Here is a 17,512-nt window from a genome sequence, read left to right as displayed (position 1 = left end):
TGTTTCTGTGCCTCCCAGGGAGCCGGATATGAGTGGAAGAGAGAGGACCACTTGTTACTAGGCAACCAGCACCCACCTCACCCATGTTACCATGGTGATGATGAAAGTTGGGCTGATGGGATTACCAGCTCCTGCTAATTGCACATGAACACTCAAGGTCTCTGTCTCTCTTGCTTGCTCACTGGCTTCGACTCTCTTGTTTCTCTAGGCACCAAAGAAAGAGAGAGCTTCTCTCTCATCTATGGTTCTCCTGGGGCATCCCTGGTACACTAATGGAAAACGACTGAAAATGGAGCCTGGCTGTGCCTCTGAGTAGCTGTGTGACCCTGGGCAAGTTACCCAGCTTCTCTGGGCCTCCATTTCCTCATTTGGGAAATGAAGGGGTTGGAATGATGATCCCCTTCGGAAGGTTCTTTCCAGCTCTCAAATCCTTTGATGCCTAGGGAGCATGTCAGGGGAACAGACCACACTGTTACCAGGCAACCAGCAGGCACCCTGCCCAAGTTGCCTTGGTGACTGGATACTGGCGGGGAGGGGAGTCACTGCTGCAGCTAATAGCTTAATTATTTATGAGTGCCTCAAGTCCTTTCTTGTTGTTTTTGTTGCTAGGGGCTGTGGGGTCACCTTTTCCTCTCTCCTGCCACCCCAAGGCATCTGCATTTTGTGTTATGCAATGAGAGAGCACCTTGGCCTGGACCTCAAGCGACCCTCGTTCTAGTTCTGCCTTTGTCATGTCCTAGAGCAGTGCCCTCAGGTAAGTCACCTCACCTCTCTGGGCCTCCAGCTTCCTTTCTCATAGCCTTGTGTTTGTTTAGGGAACACAACGTGCCCGTGCCCTGTCTACCTGGAGACTCTGGCTCCTGCCATCTACTTGCGAAGTGGGGAATACAAGTGAAATAATGTTCCTAATATCTTTTTACTGAAGTATAATTTTGAAGCATCATGAGAATCAACATGTGTTTGTGGGAAGGGGACAGAAGTGCTCAGCATCTTCTCCCCTGTTCTTAACCATGTTGCCTGAACTCTTTGTTCATTTATATTTTACTCATTGTGTGTCACCAACTTCCCAAATGGACCTCAGGTCTTTACAGTATAAGATGCAGACACGCAGTCAGGCCATCGAAATAGAAACATTAATAAATGTAAAACTACAAGGGCTCCTTCTTCACTGATGAATATCCATGTCATGATCCGGCAGCACATGTAATTTTGAGGACCTTAGAAACCAAAGCAAAGGGGTGGTGTGTAAAGCAGAAAAACTTTCAGGTTCCTTCTGGCTCGAAGTCCTAGAAGGATTTTATTATGTGACTTTTTATTTTATAGGCACTGCCAGCCCTTTCTGTCTGAGTGATTATTACAGGGTATGAGGAAGGAACAGAGTCTGACAGTTTGACTAGTTGTGATCATTAGAAAGCAGCCATTCTCTTTACTGGTGCTTTAGAATTTCATACAGATAAATGTCACTGAGTCCTCAGAGTCAGGCACTATTTATAGATCACAAACATGGATATGTGCTTATCTTGTACAACTTGGCAACATGGACCAGAGTCTTAAACACAGGCAGCTGTTCTCATCCTCCAAACTCACTCTGAAGTGAGACTGAACGGATGAGGATGTAATTATGAGATGCCCAGGGTGGGTTTACTCGGAGAAGAGAATAGCTAGGAAGAGCAGATGTTGGGGACCCCTGCTTATATAGTGAGTCCTGTTCACACCTTGGGTGAGGTAGGTCTGTGCGTCTTGATATGGAAGATGTTCAGAGACATAATGCCAAATAAGAAAACAGTGTAGCATTGATGTTAAAATTCATCTGTTTCTTCTATAAAAAGATTTGGAGATACAGTTTATAAGTTGAGATGTATGTTTGTATGCACACATGTGTATTTTTCTAGAAGCTGCTGGCAACGGGTTCCTCTGGGCGACAGATTGATTGTCTTGGGAGAGAGTGAGACCTCCTATTTATGGCTTATTTCTACTCTCTGGACCTTTAGCTTTTGTTCAGATGTGCACAACAGTCTAGCAGTGGAAATCCTCAACTCTAGAGTCTTAACACACCTCTTCGAATCCCAGCTTTATCGTGTACTAATCATGTGACCTTGGGGTTAGCCTACCTATTCTGTCCCTTATCTATAAGATGGGTGGATGATATCTTCCACATCACATTATTTAAGGGGTATACAAGCTAATAGGTAAAGCACTCTGAAAGGCTTTAACGATGTCATAGGTGTGCTTTTTTTTTTTTTGAAAAGGTAAAGAAAGATGAAACAACAAATGCATGTGACCAGGTGGACCCTGGTATCTTAGGGTTGGAAGACTCAGAATCTTGTTACATTCCAAGAAGGGCTCACAAAGCACACCGACTGTTTTGTTGCTATTGTATCTTGCCTGGGATAGCTTGTGGAGAGGACACCTGCCCTGGGCTCAGGACAAGCTATCATGAAGCCATAAAACCCCTATCCTCCAGCTATTCTCTCAAGCAGAAAGCAACACGGTCAGGTAACAAATGGAGCAGCTGACCAACAGCACACCCCCAGCTTGCTTCCAGGCCTTTGCCTTTCTCCTGAAGACAGGGTTAACCAAGGCCTGGGAGGAGGCTTGCCTGAGGTTTCCTCTTACTGTGAACTCAGTGGTCTCTGGTTACAGTGACTTCCTGGATTTTCACAAGTGTAGGCAATGAGTGCAGAATTGCAGCTCCCTCTCGCTTCCTCTGCTGGGCTTGGAGGCAGAGCTGGAGAACTTTGGCCGACTCTGAGGGTTCTCTTGAAAGCCGGGCATTCTGTGGGCACATCGTGGCTCACAGAGATGGAAGGATAGTAACCTCGTTCCCTTAGGCTACACTGTTAGGTAATTTCATCCTCTCCACTAGGCGTGCATAGCTTCAGTACAACTCAATGGCCTCAGTTAGTTTGGCCTTTAGTACCTTGTTTCTACTCTCTCAGACATTGGAGTCTCTTTATCTGTTCGGCCATTGGTCCTCCCTCCATCTATCTGTCACATCCAACTGTGCTTCCATCTGCCCTTCCATCCCTCTGTCCCTCCTCCAGCCATCTGCCAGCCTTCCCATCCAGCCTTCTGATTGCTGGTATGTCAATCCACCTCTCCTTCCTCTCTCGCACTGTTGGACTCTGAGACTCCATCCGCACTGATCCATCGGCCGGACCTTCCATCTGTCCTTGGCCCCAGCTGCGGGGTTAGCCGGGTGACTGTTCCTCTGCCCTTCTCCCTCGGGTCCTCTGCTCCAGGCGCGGGCCCGGCCTTTGTTGGACTGGGGCAGGGCCGAGGCCGGTCGGGGTGGGGCGCGGGGCGGGGCGGGGCGGGGCGGGGCTGGCGCCGGGAGACTACTAGGCGCTCGGGTCCGCTTGTCCGCGGCCTGGCCGGCGGAGAACATGGCGCTGCCCCCGGCTTCTGCACCCCCCGGGGCTAGCGAGCCTCTCGACAAGGCTCTGTCGGCGCTGCCGCCGGAGCCGGGCGGTGTCCCGCTGCACTCGCCCTGGACCTTCTGGCTGGACAGGTGAGGGCCGCGCCCCGCCGCTTTGTCTCGGCCGCGTCCTCGCCCCACGCGCGCCGCTGCCTGGGGGGGCCTCGCGCGGACACAGCAAGAGTTCCGCGCGTCTCCGATAGCGTCCAGCCCGCTGGGCAGGGAGTCGCGGCCGGCCGGGGAAGGCTGCCCCGCGTATCCCTGGGGTGCTAGGTTTGCCCGGGACTTGACCTTTGCGGTGACAGCAGTCAGAAAAGTTGGCCGGCGGTAGGGAAGCTCTGGGACCTAGCTGCGGGCACCTGCTCCCCCAGCCCCGGCAGGGGGTCTGGAGTAAGCTGGGGCTTCTGTGATACAGGACAGCTTTGCGGGGACAGCTCTGGTGCCCTAGCCTCTGTGAGGTCCTCAGATCCCTGTCTAAAATAGAAACTTCTCACAGGATCCTGTATCTCCTGTATCTTGTTTTTCATCACAATGCTCAATGCTACCGCGTGCTTGCAGTGTGAACTTATTTTCAGTTTGTTATCAGGTCGTCCCTCGCTTGCCCGGAGCGAGATTCACGGAGCTGGGGCTGGCTTTGGCTGCATGCAGTGTCCCAGCACTTAGAACTGTGCCTTTGTGGTAGTAGTAGAACTACTAGTTTTGTTGCGTGGATAGATGAGTGGATATCCTTTCTTAACGACTGTCATCTGTGCGGGTAATGATAAATCAAGTTGTTTCCACAAGTGTGTGGGAACTTTGATGAAACTGTTAACCATGGTTTAAGAGTTAGGAGGAAATGTATGTGACAGTTTCCGGAGAGACTTAGTTTTATATTCTACACGGATGTTTTGTTTTGTTTTTAGCTTTGCACCCATGCCTGCAAATTTGTTTGTTTTTTAAAACTGATATTCATGTTTTAAGCAAAGACAGTTCTTTTCCTGACAGATTAGCCCTTACCTCTAAGAATTTACACCCGGAGCCAGTTTGTTTCCTGGAGAAACAGAGAAGTTGGGGATGGGAGAGATTTGCAAAAACATTTTCACTTTCATTCTGAGTTTCCAGAATTTGGCTGTCATAACAGGAGTGGCTTTGGGTTTTGGCAGACACTAGCACAGTGAAGTCATGACTTCGTTTTCAAAGGTGTCTTCTAACTGTGAAGTTGGTACCTGGTATATGTTTTCAAGGTATACAACGGGGCTTGTGGTTCAGTCTGTGGGTGTGCTGACCAAAAAAAAACCTGGATCAAGAGAGCTCCACTTTCAGTGGATTAAATTGTAGTCGATTTAGAACAGCATATTTTAGGACTACTCTAAGGTGTATGTCCATGTATCCTGTATGTCCACGAGTGCTTTACGAAAACATGTAATGTCTTCTAACGTAAGATATGTAGGCTGGTGGTGTAGTTCAGTGGTAGAGCACATGTGTTTTAGGAAGCAGACCCTGGGTTCAATTCCCAGCCCCAGGCAGAGGGAGGACAACCTTAAGAATAGGTCACTTTAGTAAAAGTACAAATGACAAATGACGTCTTTTTTACATTGATTTGCAATCAACCCCTCCCCCGCTAAAAACTCAATAAATGAAATGTGTTACTTCTATAGTGTCTAAACCTTTAATAGAAATGCTGGATACGTTTAGAAATTATAACTAGTTTCAACATTGTGCCTGATCCATCATCTCGTAATTTTTATTGAACTCTATTTTTCTTCTCTGAGAGTCTACTGTATTTATTTATAGAGGCTCTACCCACCCTCAGGCACACTTGGGAAGAACACCTCAGGTTCTGCAAGTTAACTTGGAATCCCCCCTACCCCCCAGAGAAGGAGCACTGCAGAGAGTAGTGGGGTTCTTATGAGACCTGCAGGGCAACCTTCCTCAGGCTGGAGATCCAAGGCTTCCTTCTAGCTCCTGTCTCAGGCAGTCCTACCTTATAGCCGACTGGAGGAGGAGGAGGAGGAGGAGGAGGAGGAAGAGCAGCAGGATCATTAGCAGCAGCAGCAGCAGCACCTTGCCCAGCCTCACCCAGCTGCACTCCAGTGTTAAGTGAACACAACTGTGGCATTTGCTGCACAGGGCTATTGTGAGTGATGGATGTAAAGCAGGTACCTGGTGTGGAGGAAGAGCTTAATACGTTTCAACTGATGGGGCAGAGGAGCAAGCTGGTTTGGTAAACTGCTGTGCACTCGTGAGGACCTACATCCCTCCAGCCTTTTCCCAGGGCCCAAGTAAAAGGCCAGGCCTAGGGATGTAGCACTCATAAGTGCTCACGCCGTACTTATGATCTGCCTGGGAAGGCAGAGACAGGTGGTTCGCTCACACCCACTGGCTACCCAGCCTATCCTTATTTGGCCTATGCTCCAGCCTAGTAAGAGAATCTTTCTGGAGAGGACCAGAGCAGATGGGTGGGGGGGGGGGGGCATTACTGAGGAAAGATACCTGAGGTTGACCCCTGGCCGCCACTGCATCACGGATCGGAATTCAGCAGTAGGAAGCGACCATCCTAAGTCCATTTCCCTACCAAACAGATTGGAGCAGCCTTCAGAAAGCACTCGAGTTTTGAGTAGTCAGCTGCAAAGCCAAACCTTATTTGGCTGAAACCAGCGGGCTCTGTGGTTAAGAGTGTAAGTACATGGGTCAGTGCGTGGGGTGAAGAGACTTCTTCCCCTTAACTTGGCATCTAAACTCGGCGTGGTTTTTGCCTTCCATTCCCACTAGGGTCTCTACATATTTCCAGGTCATTGTGTGGTGACCTCCTGCCCTCTGCTTCTCCCAGGACCCAGTCCTTGGGGCCTGTCCCACAAGGGACTGCCACTCAGACACAGGAAGGCTTGTAGCTCCAGCTGAAGCAGGAGGTGACAGAACACCCCAGGCAGATAGATCCTGATGCCTCTGCCTGCCCTGCGTGCACCATTGCCATCTTTTCAGCTGCCCTCACAGCTCTCCCCTGATGTCTTCTGAGCTTAGATATGAGCAGTTAACAGTTCATCTATCTCTGTCCCAGTTTCTCACACACACACACCCCCGCCCCAAATCCTGGAGCCATCTGTAGCTACCCTTGCCCAGAGCAGAACCTGAAGAATAACTGGAGCCTACACTCCTCATCTCTGTTGCTCCCCCTCTGGTCCACCTTACTCTTTCTCCAGTGTCCCAGGTATGGGCCTTTGTTTGTGCTGCTGCCATCGCTGCTGCTCTCTGGACTGCCTTCCCAAATCTGTAGTCTCCTTCTAGTTTCTGCTTCTCTGTCACCTTCCTGGCAAGACCTTCCTTGATCACTGATGTTGAAGGGTACACGTGCCTCCACCATTGCACCCCCAGTCCCCAATGTCTTACATCTCGTCTTTAGGATCTCCACCATAGGCTGGTGGTCTTTATCGAGAACGTGAGCTCTGACCATGGTTGCTCACTTCTCAGCTCTAGCTAGATCTGGCATAGTGTTCATGGTAGTGTCGAAGTCTTCCCAGAGCAACCACACTCTTCTGTGGTGACTCACTTCACTCTTGCACACATCTGTCAGTCTCCCTTCTCTGCCTTCTCAAGTCTAGGCACGTATAGCCAAGAGGCAGGAGGTCGGCAGTTTGGATGCTTTTCTGATTACTCCAAAATGGAGCTGATTTCTCTCCAGGGTCTTCCTTTTCTTCTGACTCATGTTGTTCCCCACCAGACCACCAGCATCTCAAAGTACCATTTCTGTCTGATCCTTGCATCTTCTTTCCTAAGTACCCTGCTTTATTAGCAAACTCACTAAAATCTAAGACATCCCCACCTCTACACGAGCCTCTCTCGACTTTCTGCTGGCCCTGGGCAGCTCTAGTTCCAGGATCATCAAAGCTTGCCTCGGTACCCAGGCTCCTCCCTCCCCAAGCACGCTCTATCTGGGAGGAAGCCTTCTGCACACAGTGCACATACACCCAATCTGCCCATCCTGGCCTCTTTTTTACTATGCAGCAGTTTACTTAATGCCTCTGCTGGGCTGTGTGTGCTCAGATTAAGTAATGTTCTAGATCTCTACCTGAACTTCTACCAAAGAGGTCCTCAGTGGTGAGGGGTGTGGTGTGTGTGTGTGTGTGTGTGTATGTGTGTGTGTGTGTTTAGATATCAGTCATAGTGGATTTTGTTTCATTTTGTTTTTCAAGACAAGGTCTTATGTACTCCAGGCTAGCCTTGAACTCGCTATCTTCCTGCCTAACCCTCAGGAGTGCTGGAGTTTCAGGCATGTGCCACCACAGCTAGCTTTAGAGCCATGTTTCAAAACAAACAAGCAAACAAAAGCCACTTCAGTTTTTGTTTGTTTGCTTGCTTTGTTTTTAAGGAAAACCTTAAACTCACAGGTTATAGTAACAATGTATATTTTGCTGTCTCAAGTTTTCCTTTTGACCCTGCAAACCATCGCCAATTCCAAACCACTGCGGTTTCTCTTCCCCAGTAACAGCAAACTTGTGATGCCCGTCTTGAGTGGATTAGGGACTGCACTACTAGTGAGCTTTGTCTCCTGAGCTCATGGGTTTCGGGATGCGGGATGACTCATAGTCTACCCTGAAGACCTGGCTAACTCATTCTTCCTTGGTCATGATGCTTACAGCCGGTTCTCTTTGGTTTCTCTACAGCGTTTCTTTGTAGGCAAGAGTTCTATTACAGATAGTTGATTCTTTTTTAATCTTACTCTTGATAATGAGATGCTAAAGTCTTCAGGTCTGTGACCTAAGGGTGTGCCTGTCACATAGCAAGCATTGTGTATTTATGTATATGAGTGTTTTACTTACATGTATGTCTGTAGACCACATGCATGTCTGATGCCTACAGGGACCAGAAGAGGTTATCAGATCACCTAGTATTGGAGTTACAGACAGTTGTAAGCTGCAGTGTGGATGCTGGGAATCAAACCTAGGTCCTCTGAAAGAGCAACCAGGACTCTTAACTACTGAGTTATCTGTTCACCTCCTAACTTCTGTTTTGGTCCACAAAAGTGGACCATTACCTATATCTGCCACCAATTCCAACTTGTCCAGCTTAGTCGCACCAAGTTTGTGTGTCTAAAAAGTATAGTTCTCTGACTCTTACATCAGAATCGCCAGCCTGTGCTATTAGAATACCAGCTTGCACCTTGCCCAGGACCTGTTCAGTAAGACCTCTGGTTCAGTCCAGAGGGTGAATGCACCTCATCACCATGCGCCTTGTATCTGAACTAGAATGTTACTATGCATGCATTGATCCTGTGAGCTGACCACGTCAGAGCTCAGTTCACTTAGAGTCAGAGAGTAGAGAGCATGGCCATGACCACAGTGGGCTTCCCTCCAGCAGGCCACCTTGCATGCCGCGTGCTTCAGGAGCACAAGTGAGAAGGAGAAATCCCAAGGCAAGGAGTTCTGAGGCATGCACCTTACGGGTGTGATGTATCCTGATGCAGGCTCTCAGTGTGGTCCATACCCACACATCTGGTACACAGAGGTGGTTCCGGTCTCAAGAAAGGAGACCCCATATCATCTCTCTTCATCAAGTGGCATGCATAGATGAGGTCAGCAGAAGACACCGGAAGAGGCAGAGACTGACGTTGAGACCCTTCCTCCCCCACTCTTCCCTTACGTCTCTACAAACTCTCTGTGGGGCTGATGGTTTTATTTCTGTAAAAGGTTCAGTATTGATCTGTTTGCAGTTAGTACCCTTCCCTGAGGGGATGGTGGCCCAGCCTCTCCACATGTGGACCAGTGCTTCTTGTAGAGTGGCCAGGGCCTTCAGTATGTGTATTCTGAAAAGTTACTCATCCTTGGTTGGTAGTGAGTACTCAAAACAACAATAACAATATCAACCAGCAAAACAAAAAATACTTTGTCTGAGATAGCTGAATAGCCCTGTCTGTCTGTCTGTCCTGGAGCTCACCCAGGCTGCCATCAAACTCTGTCTTCCTCTGCCTCCTGAGTGCTGGGAAACCCAAGGCAGCAGATAGTGTGCTGTGAGGATACTTCAGGAGCCAGTCTGCCTTAGTGGGGTCTGTGAACTTGTGCTGTTCCTCGCCACTCCACTTCTGGCCCTAAAAGATTAATTGTAAGACAAGATGAAAAGAGCCCCACAGCTACTGAAGAACAGGAAGGGTGATGTTGGGAAGCAGGGAGAAACCAGAGCCAGATAAACATGCAGAGTGCTCGGTAATGAGGCCAGCTTCTGCAGATGTATTGCTGACTGTCAGCACCAAGCTCGGCCCCCTTCTGTATGACTCTCAAACAGGAAACTGGTGTAGCCTCAAGCCACAGATCTATCTAAAAGTGATTAAAATGAAATCCTCTTTAATGGAGTGAATGATGTACGAGGGCATGCTTAATCACGGTACTGGGCCTGTGTGTGCTTTCCCTCTGACAGCTGATGTAAATTGCTCGGGAAGGCTGGATTCAGCAGATACACCCCTGGCTTTGAAGTCTTTCCCCTTCAGGTTTGTTCTCTTGGCTAAAATGAAATCATCCCCTCTAGGACTTTTGACTATTGTCATCATTCGTGTCATTCACAAAGTATATGTGTACCGGGCATATAATTGGAGACATAGTGCTATACAAACCATAAACTGCCTTTCCCCATCTTACCCTGTTAATACGACATACTGTGTACTGTGTTAATATGACTCCTGTGTATTAAACAGTGAGCCAAGTGCTGTATAAACTCAAGCATAAGGTCCTCATGATATTGCAACGGATGTCCCAGGAACATTTTATAGATGAAAACGTTGAGGTCATCTAGCAGTGCAGGGGAGAAGCAGAATTGAAATAAAGCACTGGGTGACCATACGGTGGCCACCGAGACCCCTACCAGTGCTTCCCTGGGGATAGAAACAGTGAATGGGACATCATTCTCTTGTGTCATATCATGCAGTAGTATAGACTTAGAGGTAAGCTCTTAATTTCAGCCACTTGGGGAAACTGAGGTCTGCTTTCATGGAAGATAATTCAGCCAAGGACCCCACCCCCACCCCACTAAGCTTTGCAGAGAGAGCCGAGGAGATGGCTCACTGGGTAAAATAGTTGCTGTGTGAGCATGAGGTTGTGAGTTTGAATCCCCAGAACTACTCTATGCCAGCTGTAAGAGCATGCTCTGTGATCCCATCCCAGGACCCCCAGACAGGAAGCAAAGAGACAGAGACTTTCCAAAAGCATCCAGGCCAACTCGCCTCAAAGTGGAAGGTGGGGGCAGCACCTGGGCTTTTCCTAAGCCTGACTCTTAGGACACTGTGCATTGGAGTCCATATTCATGTATGCTCATGTGCTTGTGTGCACATGTGCACGCACGTGCTCACACACACACACATATACACGGGGTGGGGGCAGGGATGGAGAGACAGTGTTTTTAATGCAGAGAATAAAAAGAGCCCTGTCTGAAACCTCACGGCCAAGTCCCTGGACAGGGCCATCCTTCACAGTCAGTAATGCCGTTGCCTTGGTGATGTCTTTGAGCGGTGTTGAGGGCTCTGTTCAAACAGTGGCTATTACATTTTGCTTAGATGCTCCTCCTCACTGGACTTTACCATAGCAAAGTTTGCTTTCCTTGTGGTGATTCTATTCAGATGATACAGGGCCAGCATGACTAGGAGGAGGAAACCCCGGGGACATAACATGTGTGGGACCTAGGGACTGACCCTGCCTGCCTCTGACAAGCTCCCGGGGGCTGCTGCTTGTGGACTGATGACACTTTAAGTGACCAAGGTGCAGGTAGAGTGTGGGAAACCTTTACTCGCTTCTGCTCTGTGAGAAGTCTCCCCAAATATCTACGTGGCCGGGTTGTGGTGCCGTGGGTAAGATTGTTTTGGTAGAACTGACTCCAAGTCCCGCCTGCTGTGGTCATGTCTTTAAAGTTGCACCGCATAGAGAATGTTCCCCTGGAATGTCCAGGTTGAGGATCACAAGGTGTGGCGTTTGCGTCTGTGCTGCATGCAGTTGGGGGGGGGGGGATCCTTCAAGGGCCACCACCACTGGGGCCACCACCACTGACAAAAGATGTCAGCCAACTGTGGCAAGTATCAGCTCTGCCACTGCCAACTGTGTGTCAGTTAGTGAGTTCCTGTACCAACTCAGCCTTAGTGATCTTATCTGCCGAGTTGGAGGTGGAACCACGTGCAGAAGGCATGTAATCGCTTCAGTCACTGGCCCACTGGATCTCCTAAAACAAAGAGGGCAACGTGCCCTTAGACATTTGAGAAGTCAGTGGAGAGAGTGTATTCTTGTGAAGTGTCTCGGGGATCTGTTTTAATGGGTAAATGTGGTTTGTAAATATTAAAATTTTGTACTCAAGTGGTGCCTGGGAATGGTTTGAATAGAACAGTTGGTCTAGTATTACTAGATTCCCAGCGTCTTCCTGACTCTCCAAATGAGAATTTCTCACCAATTTTAAAAAGAGAATCTTAGTATCCATTCTGTATTATCCTGTTAGGTTAAAGACACAATCTAAAGAAGGGGCTTAGGATTCGGTCCTAAATGACATCAACAGCTCTCTAACGTCTTCACCTTAATCATTGATTTGGCAGGGCCCAGATCCCTTCTGCATTAACTAGTAGATCCATAATTAACTAAATTTATTCAGAGACAGCCTTCACCAAAGCTGCAGCCTCCTGCTGGGAGAGCCTAGTGGATGTCTTCTCTGTAGGTGAACACAAGAGCCTCTCAGCTGGCTAGTGTGTCCATACTGAGGGCTTTCTTACTGTGTCTATCTGTCTGTCTGTCTGTCTGTCTGCAGTCAGCAGGAACTACTGCTGACTAGATGCATTTAGATGCACTGTGTAAGAGAAACTTCTACCAGCACTGGCTCACGTGTCCAGGCAGCAAAGCAATAGGTAGGGCTGTTTCTAGAGAGGGGAAGCAGAGGGTAAGGCTTGTCCTGGCAGGGATTGGTTACAGGGAGTAATTATTCTCTATAGCTTTCCTGCTCCTGTCCCTCAGTGGCCTTTGTTGGTGTGCTGGCTTCCTTCTATGCCAACCCCTCAGCATTGATCTAGAATGTTCCTCCTCCACAGCTATGCCACTTGTATTGCCTGCCTCTGTGTCTCAGAGTCTCACACAGTGCAGCAAAAGAGGGAGAATGTGTAACAAGCAGATAATGTAGGAGCAGGAGGGAGGGATTTGCCATAGTGTCTGCTCTGTGGGTCACCATGCTGACAGTGATTTTATCAAGAGATGGAGAGTAGTCCTGAGAGACAGGACTGAGTGACACCAGAGGTGGCAGGATCCAGGTAAGTGTAGGTCATGTTATCAATCTGCAGAATTGCTTTGAGAATCAGAGCTAATACCTACTCAAAAGAAGGAGGTTGAGATTACATTATAGCTGTCAAGTAGAGGGTAGACTTGGCTAGAACAATTCAAAATCTAGACTCCGGCCCACCAGGGGCATTTATCTCTCCACTGCTGCGTTCTCAGCTCCAGTACACTATGTTGCAGGGAGGGTCATGTATGCAGGGAAGAGAAAAGCAGAAGACAGGCCTGATCTTAGGTTGCAGAATGGCTCACATCTGTGGTCCTCTGGGAGTGGCCACAAGCTGCATGTGTGTTCCCGTGTCCGCTTTCCTTCCCATCTCTCCTTTTCTGGGAAAATAAAGCAGTTCCAAACTTTGTTTCTTTGCCTCCAGGAGCCTGCCAGGGAGATTGAGGGTGGGGTGGGGGATGAGATTCAGAAAGCAGAGGTGTCCTGTGTAGAACATAGTCTCCAAGGGCTTTGCCTAGAGTCATCATCGCTGTGTCCTCAACTCCAAAAGAGGTAGAATGTTTGCAGTGTGATAAATGATAAATCCCCCAAGGCTCTTTCAGGACTATACCGGAGCTTGCCACACTATGGATTTTGTTTTTTAGAAGCTTATGTATTGTGGGGCGTTATGGAGGCTCACCTGCTACTCGTAGCAACACAAAACGCCTTCCAATATCGCCTTTGATCATCTGGGTCACTGCCAGTCCAGTGGCATCCAGGTCTGCAGACGGAGGGCTCTGACTAGGCTTCTCTATAGAAGAGGAGATCTCTGGTATTGATAAAGTAAAAATATAATATATATGTGTGGGGGTGGGTGGGTGGGTGGGTGGCATACATGGTTTTAGTAAGACTGTCTCTTGTTTCAAGTCTATTCTATATCTTTGCCCTTCAGTTAATCATGTGGCAGCAGCCTTACTCAGTCTGCATTGCCTTCTCAGGAAGCAGCCACAGACCTATAGTCCCAACTACTCAGGAGGCTGAGGCAGAAGGGTTTCAAGTTCAAGGCCAGCATGGACAACATAGTGAGACCCTGTCTCAAAATACTAAATGAAGTGCTGAGGAGGTAGCCAAGTTGCCTAGTGTATGTGAGGTCTGGGTTTAACCCTCAGTAATGAAGAAAAAACATCACAGTACACCAGTAACTTGAATCATCAAATCCAGTGCACACTGGCCTGTTTACAAGGCAGGCCACTTGAAAACCTTGGCTTGTTTGCCCTTCTAAAATGGGCTCTGTGGCTGTGTCCCAAACCTTGCTTGTTAAGGAAACCTGAAGTTCAGGATGAGGTTGAGACACAGCAGTGTGTTTTAGTGACCACCAAAATCAAGTTTGGCGCATAGAATACCAAACCTGCGCTGACTAGCTGAGCCAACACAGGCCTGACAACATTGCTGTACTGGTCTGCAAGACAGATGTTCATAAAACCACCCAGCAGCGAGATGAGCCCTCGGAAATCAGGATCAACCTCCTTCAGGAAGTAATTGGGGAACTGTCTACTTTGCGGTTCCCTGGGATCAAGCGCCATGACCTGATGTAACCTGGGGGAGAAAGGGCTTACTTTTGCTTAGGGTTCCTAAGAACTGTGGATCTTACACTCCATCACTCCATCATGGCAGGGAAAGACATGGCATGGCAGCAGGAGCAAGAAGCTGGCTGATCACGTTTCCTCTGCACACAGGGAACAGAGAACAGAAAGCGGAAGGAGGCTGTAAGCCTTCATAGCCCACCCTAGTGACTGACTTCTATCTAGCAAAGCTCTACTTCCTAAAGATTCCATAATCTCCCCCAAAGCGGTGCCGCCACTTAGGTATGTGGAACGGGTTGTTTTTCATTCTAACTACCACAGCGAGTTTCTGTGGAGCCTGTCACTTCCTTCCTAGCCCTGATGCTGTTAGCCTGTCAGAGGCTGGCTGTGGCCAAGCGTGTTCCTGTCGGGTGTTGCGAGGACTTTCCCTACCCTGCTTCGTTGGAAAGACTATTTGAAACCACGTCTTCTAATCCCCACAGACTCACTCTTGAATTAATAATAAGATTAAGCTGAAGTGCTAGCCTTGTGGAGAACACACCAAGATTCTACCGTAATGTTTCCTGCAGAGATGGCAGTGAATGGGGCTGGGAAGATGGCTCAGTGGCTGCTATGCTTATCACCCCACCCCCAGCCCCCACAGTGGGGAACTGAGACAAGAGAACCCTGGAGATCTACTGCACAGCTAATGTGTCCCTAACAGCAAAGTCCAGGTTCAGTGAAAGATACTAAAGGCCCTGTTTCTGAAAAATAAATACATTTACAAGTGGGTAGTTATAGAGGAAGATACTTGACACCAGCTTCTGGCCTCCAGGTGTGCATATATGAATGAACATAGCACACACGCACACATTCACACACATAGACACACTCACATACATATACCGGCACAAACGCACACATCGCATACAATTAGAAAAGGTGGGGTTTTTTTGTTGTTGTTGTTTTGTATTTTTAGGAATACAAGTGTGGGCTGTAGAGAAGTGCTTGTTGTGTAAGCATGAAGACTTAGTGCTGATCCCAGCCCTCATGCATAGAGCCAGGTGTGGTGAGCATGCCTGCAATCCCAGAGCAGCATGCAGGACTCAGGAGGGTCCCGGTACTTACGGAGCAGACAGCCCAGTCAGTCGGTGAGTTGCAGGTTTAGTGAGAGACCCTGCCTTCTAAGTGATGGTAGAGAGACGTCCTGGTACACACGTGAACACACGTGTGCACACTACAGAAATGAAAATGTGGAACTGGGTGAGCTCAGCTGTAGCACACATGCTTGGTTTATGTGAGACACAGGTTTAGTCATTGCTGAGACTCGACTGGGTAGCTCTGCAGTGTGGGATAAGGAGAGACCATTACAGGCACAGCATCTGATTTTGTTGTGTTCCCCCCCCCCCCGGAATGTTGCCATGCCTCTCTGAGCCCCAGCGTGCTCAGTGTAAAATGGTCACAAGCACCACGCAGGCTACAGGGGCCCCTGCAGGACTCTGTCACTCCACAGCAGCTGGAGCCTTGCTCCTCACTCTGGCTGCCAGACTCTGCTGTCTTCCACTGGTGAGTGTATCTTAGTCACCTCCTTCCAGATGCTCCTCCTGAGCTCTGGGGACCCAGCATCTTCAAACACTAGGACACTGAAACAGAGACCTTAAGTGACTTTGTACATTTGTCTCCTACCCCAGAGTGTCACAAAACCAGACTAGCATCAGGAACCTTAAAAAGAGCCTTAGAGACCAAGTGCTCATTAGTAACTTTTGAAAGTTAAATGGGAACCACCACCTGAAAATTGGGTTTGTGTAATTTGCCATGATAATGTACAAAGTGAACACATTAAACACTCTAAGGCATCCTAAATTGAAGAGTAGCTTTAAAAAATCAGTGAAAACTTCAAGTATATAATTTTATTCTACAGATTAAAAAGCCGCAGAATTCATTCCCTACCTTAGTCTCTGGCTTGCCCGCTTCCTGAGTGCAGTTAGAGGTGGAGTCCTATCTCCAGTGCTCATAGGATCCAGGAATATATTTGCTCGGAGTATGTGGTGGAACAGTCAGCTAGACTGTACAAAGAAAGAGAAATTAGTTGGATTAAGTGCCAGTTGATTTTCATGTGAAAGCAGTAGACTTCCAAACAGTTCATGTCAAATAAACAAAAACAGAGAGGTGGGTACTTTTTGTTTCTTTTCTAATGACTTTATAATCTATAAGCACACTAACTTGCTTTATATAGCGTATTTACCTGTGTCCAGTAGAGGGCTTTGACAGCCACAGTCCAGACCCTCTGTGTTGCCTGGTGGGTGTCTGTGGCTCCAGGCAGCTTGTGTTGGTCCCTCTGTGTTTCTTGCTGTGTGTGTCACTCGGGTCGGCTCAGATACGTAATAGCTGGCAGAGCTGTCACATCTGTGGTTGTGCTTCTGCTTTTGAAACATAAAGGCCATAAAATTTGCAAACAGCTAGGAAGTAGTTACAAAATTATGACTTATTTATTAGAATTTACCTGCCTAGTGGGTGACAAGACATCTTTGCCCTTGGACTAGTCCATACTTGCGTCCTTACTGACTGACCTCTAGACAAGGGAGCTGTATTCCAAATGTCTTTTGATATTTTGATTTGTGTATGTGTGATGGATGGATGTGTATGCTACCGTGCAAGCCCACGGGTGAGGGCCGGAGGTCGATATTGTGTATCTCCCTCTATTGTTTTCCACCTTAGTTTGAGTCAGGGTGGTCTCTCACTGAACCTGGGGTTTGCCATTTCAGCAAGATGACTGACAGCATCCACCTGTCTCCCCTCCTCCAGCGCTGGGGTTATAGATGTCTGTCACTGTCCCTGGACTTCCTGTGGATGCCAAGTGAGGGTCTGAACGCTGGTCCTCTGCTTTTTTTTCTTTTTTTTTTTTTTTGGTTTTTCGAGACAGGGTTTCTCTGTGTAGCCCTGGCTGTCCTGGAACTCACTCTGTAGACCAGGCTGGCCTCGAACTCAGAAATCTGCCTGCCTCTGCCTCCCGAGTGCTGGGATTAAAGGCGCGCGGTCCTCTGCTTACCAAGCAAACCCTTCCTCCACTGAGCCATCACCCCATTTCTGATGTTTTCATTGGTCTGTGGTTCCAGAATGTGGGTGGTGGAGTCCTGTCCCCAGGGCCTCGGCTGGGTCATCGCCTTGGCTTCAGAGATGTTTTGGGTTTTCTCTACATCTTTAGGGTGTGGTAGAAAACAACTCACCAGAAAGTGTTCCCTGATGGTAACCTCTGGGACCCTCAGGGTCATTACGGTCAGTGGCTGGTGAAGGGTGCTTTTTCATATATTCTAGGTCCTGGTGTGTCTGCCGAGAACAGGGTGCT

General features: G+C 48.4%; 1 protein-coding gene across 3 annotated transcripts in view; it reads left to right on the top strand.

Annotated features, from left to right (window-relative positions):
* Eif4e3 (eukaryotic translation initiation factor 4E family member 3) overlaps positions 1-17,512 on the top strand; it is a 66,319-nt gene that overhangs the window by 22,717 nt on the left and 26,090 nt on the right. The window contains exons 1-2 of one of the 3 annotated variants that reach the window (XM_029535524.1): positions 27-157; positions 610-754. Coding sequence is in view for 1 of the 3 variants with exons in the window: in XM_021190951.2 (XP_021046610.1) it covers positions 3,387-3,511 (125 nt within the window). In the remaining 2 variants the exon portion in view is untranslated. Of the gene's footprint in view, positions 1-26; positions 158-609; positions 755-3,347; positions 3,512-17,512 lie in introns of those variants that run through there. The other 2 variants (XM_021190954.2, XM_021190951.2) reach the window with 2 other exon arrangements.

Source organism: Mus pahari, chromosome 2 (genome assembly GCF_900095145.1).
Source record: "Mus pahari chromosome 2, PAHARI_EIJ_v1.1, whole genome shotgun sequence".
Lineage (NCBI taxonomy): Eukaryota > Metazoa > Chordata > Mammalia > Rodentia > Muridae > Mus > Mus pahari.
This window is presented reverse-complemented; position numbering and strand designations above follow the sequence as displayed.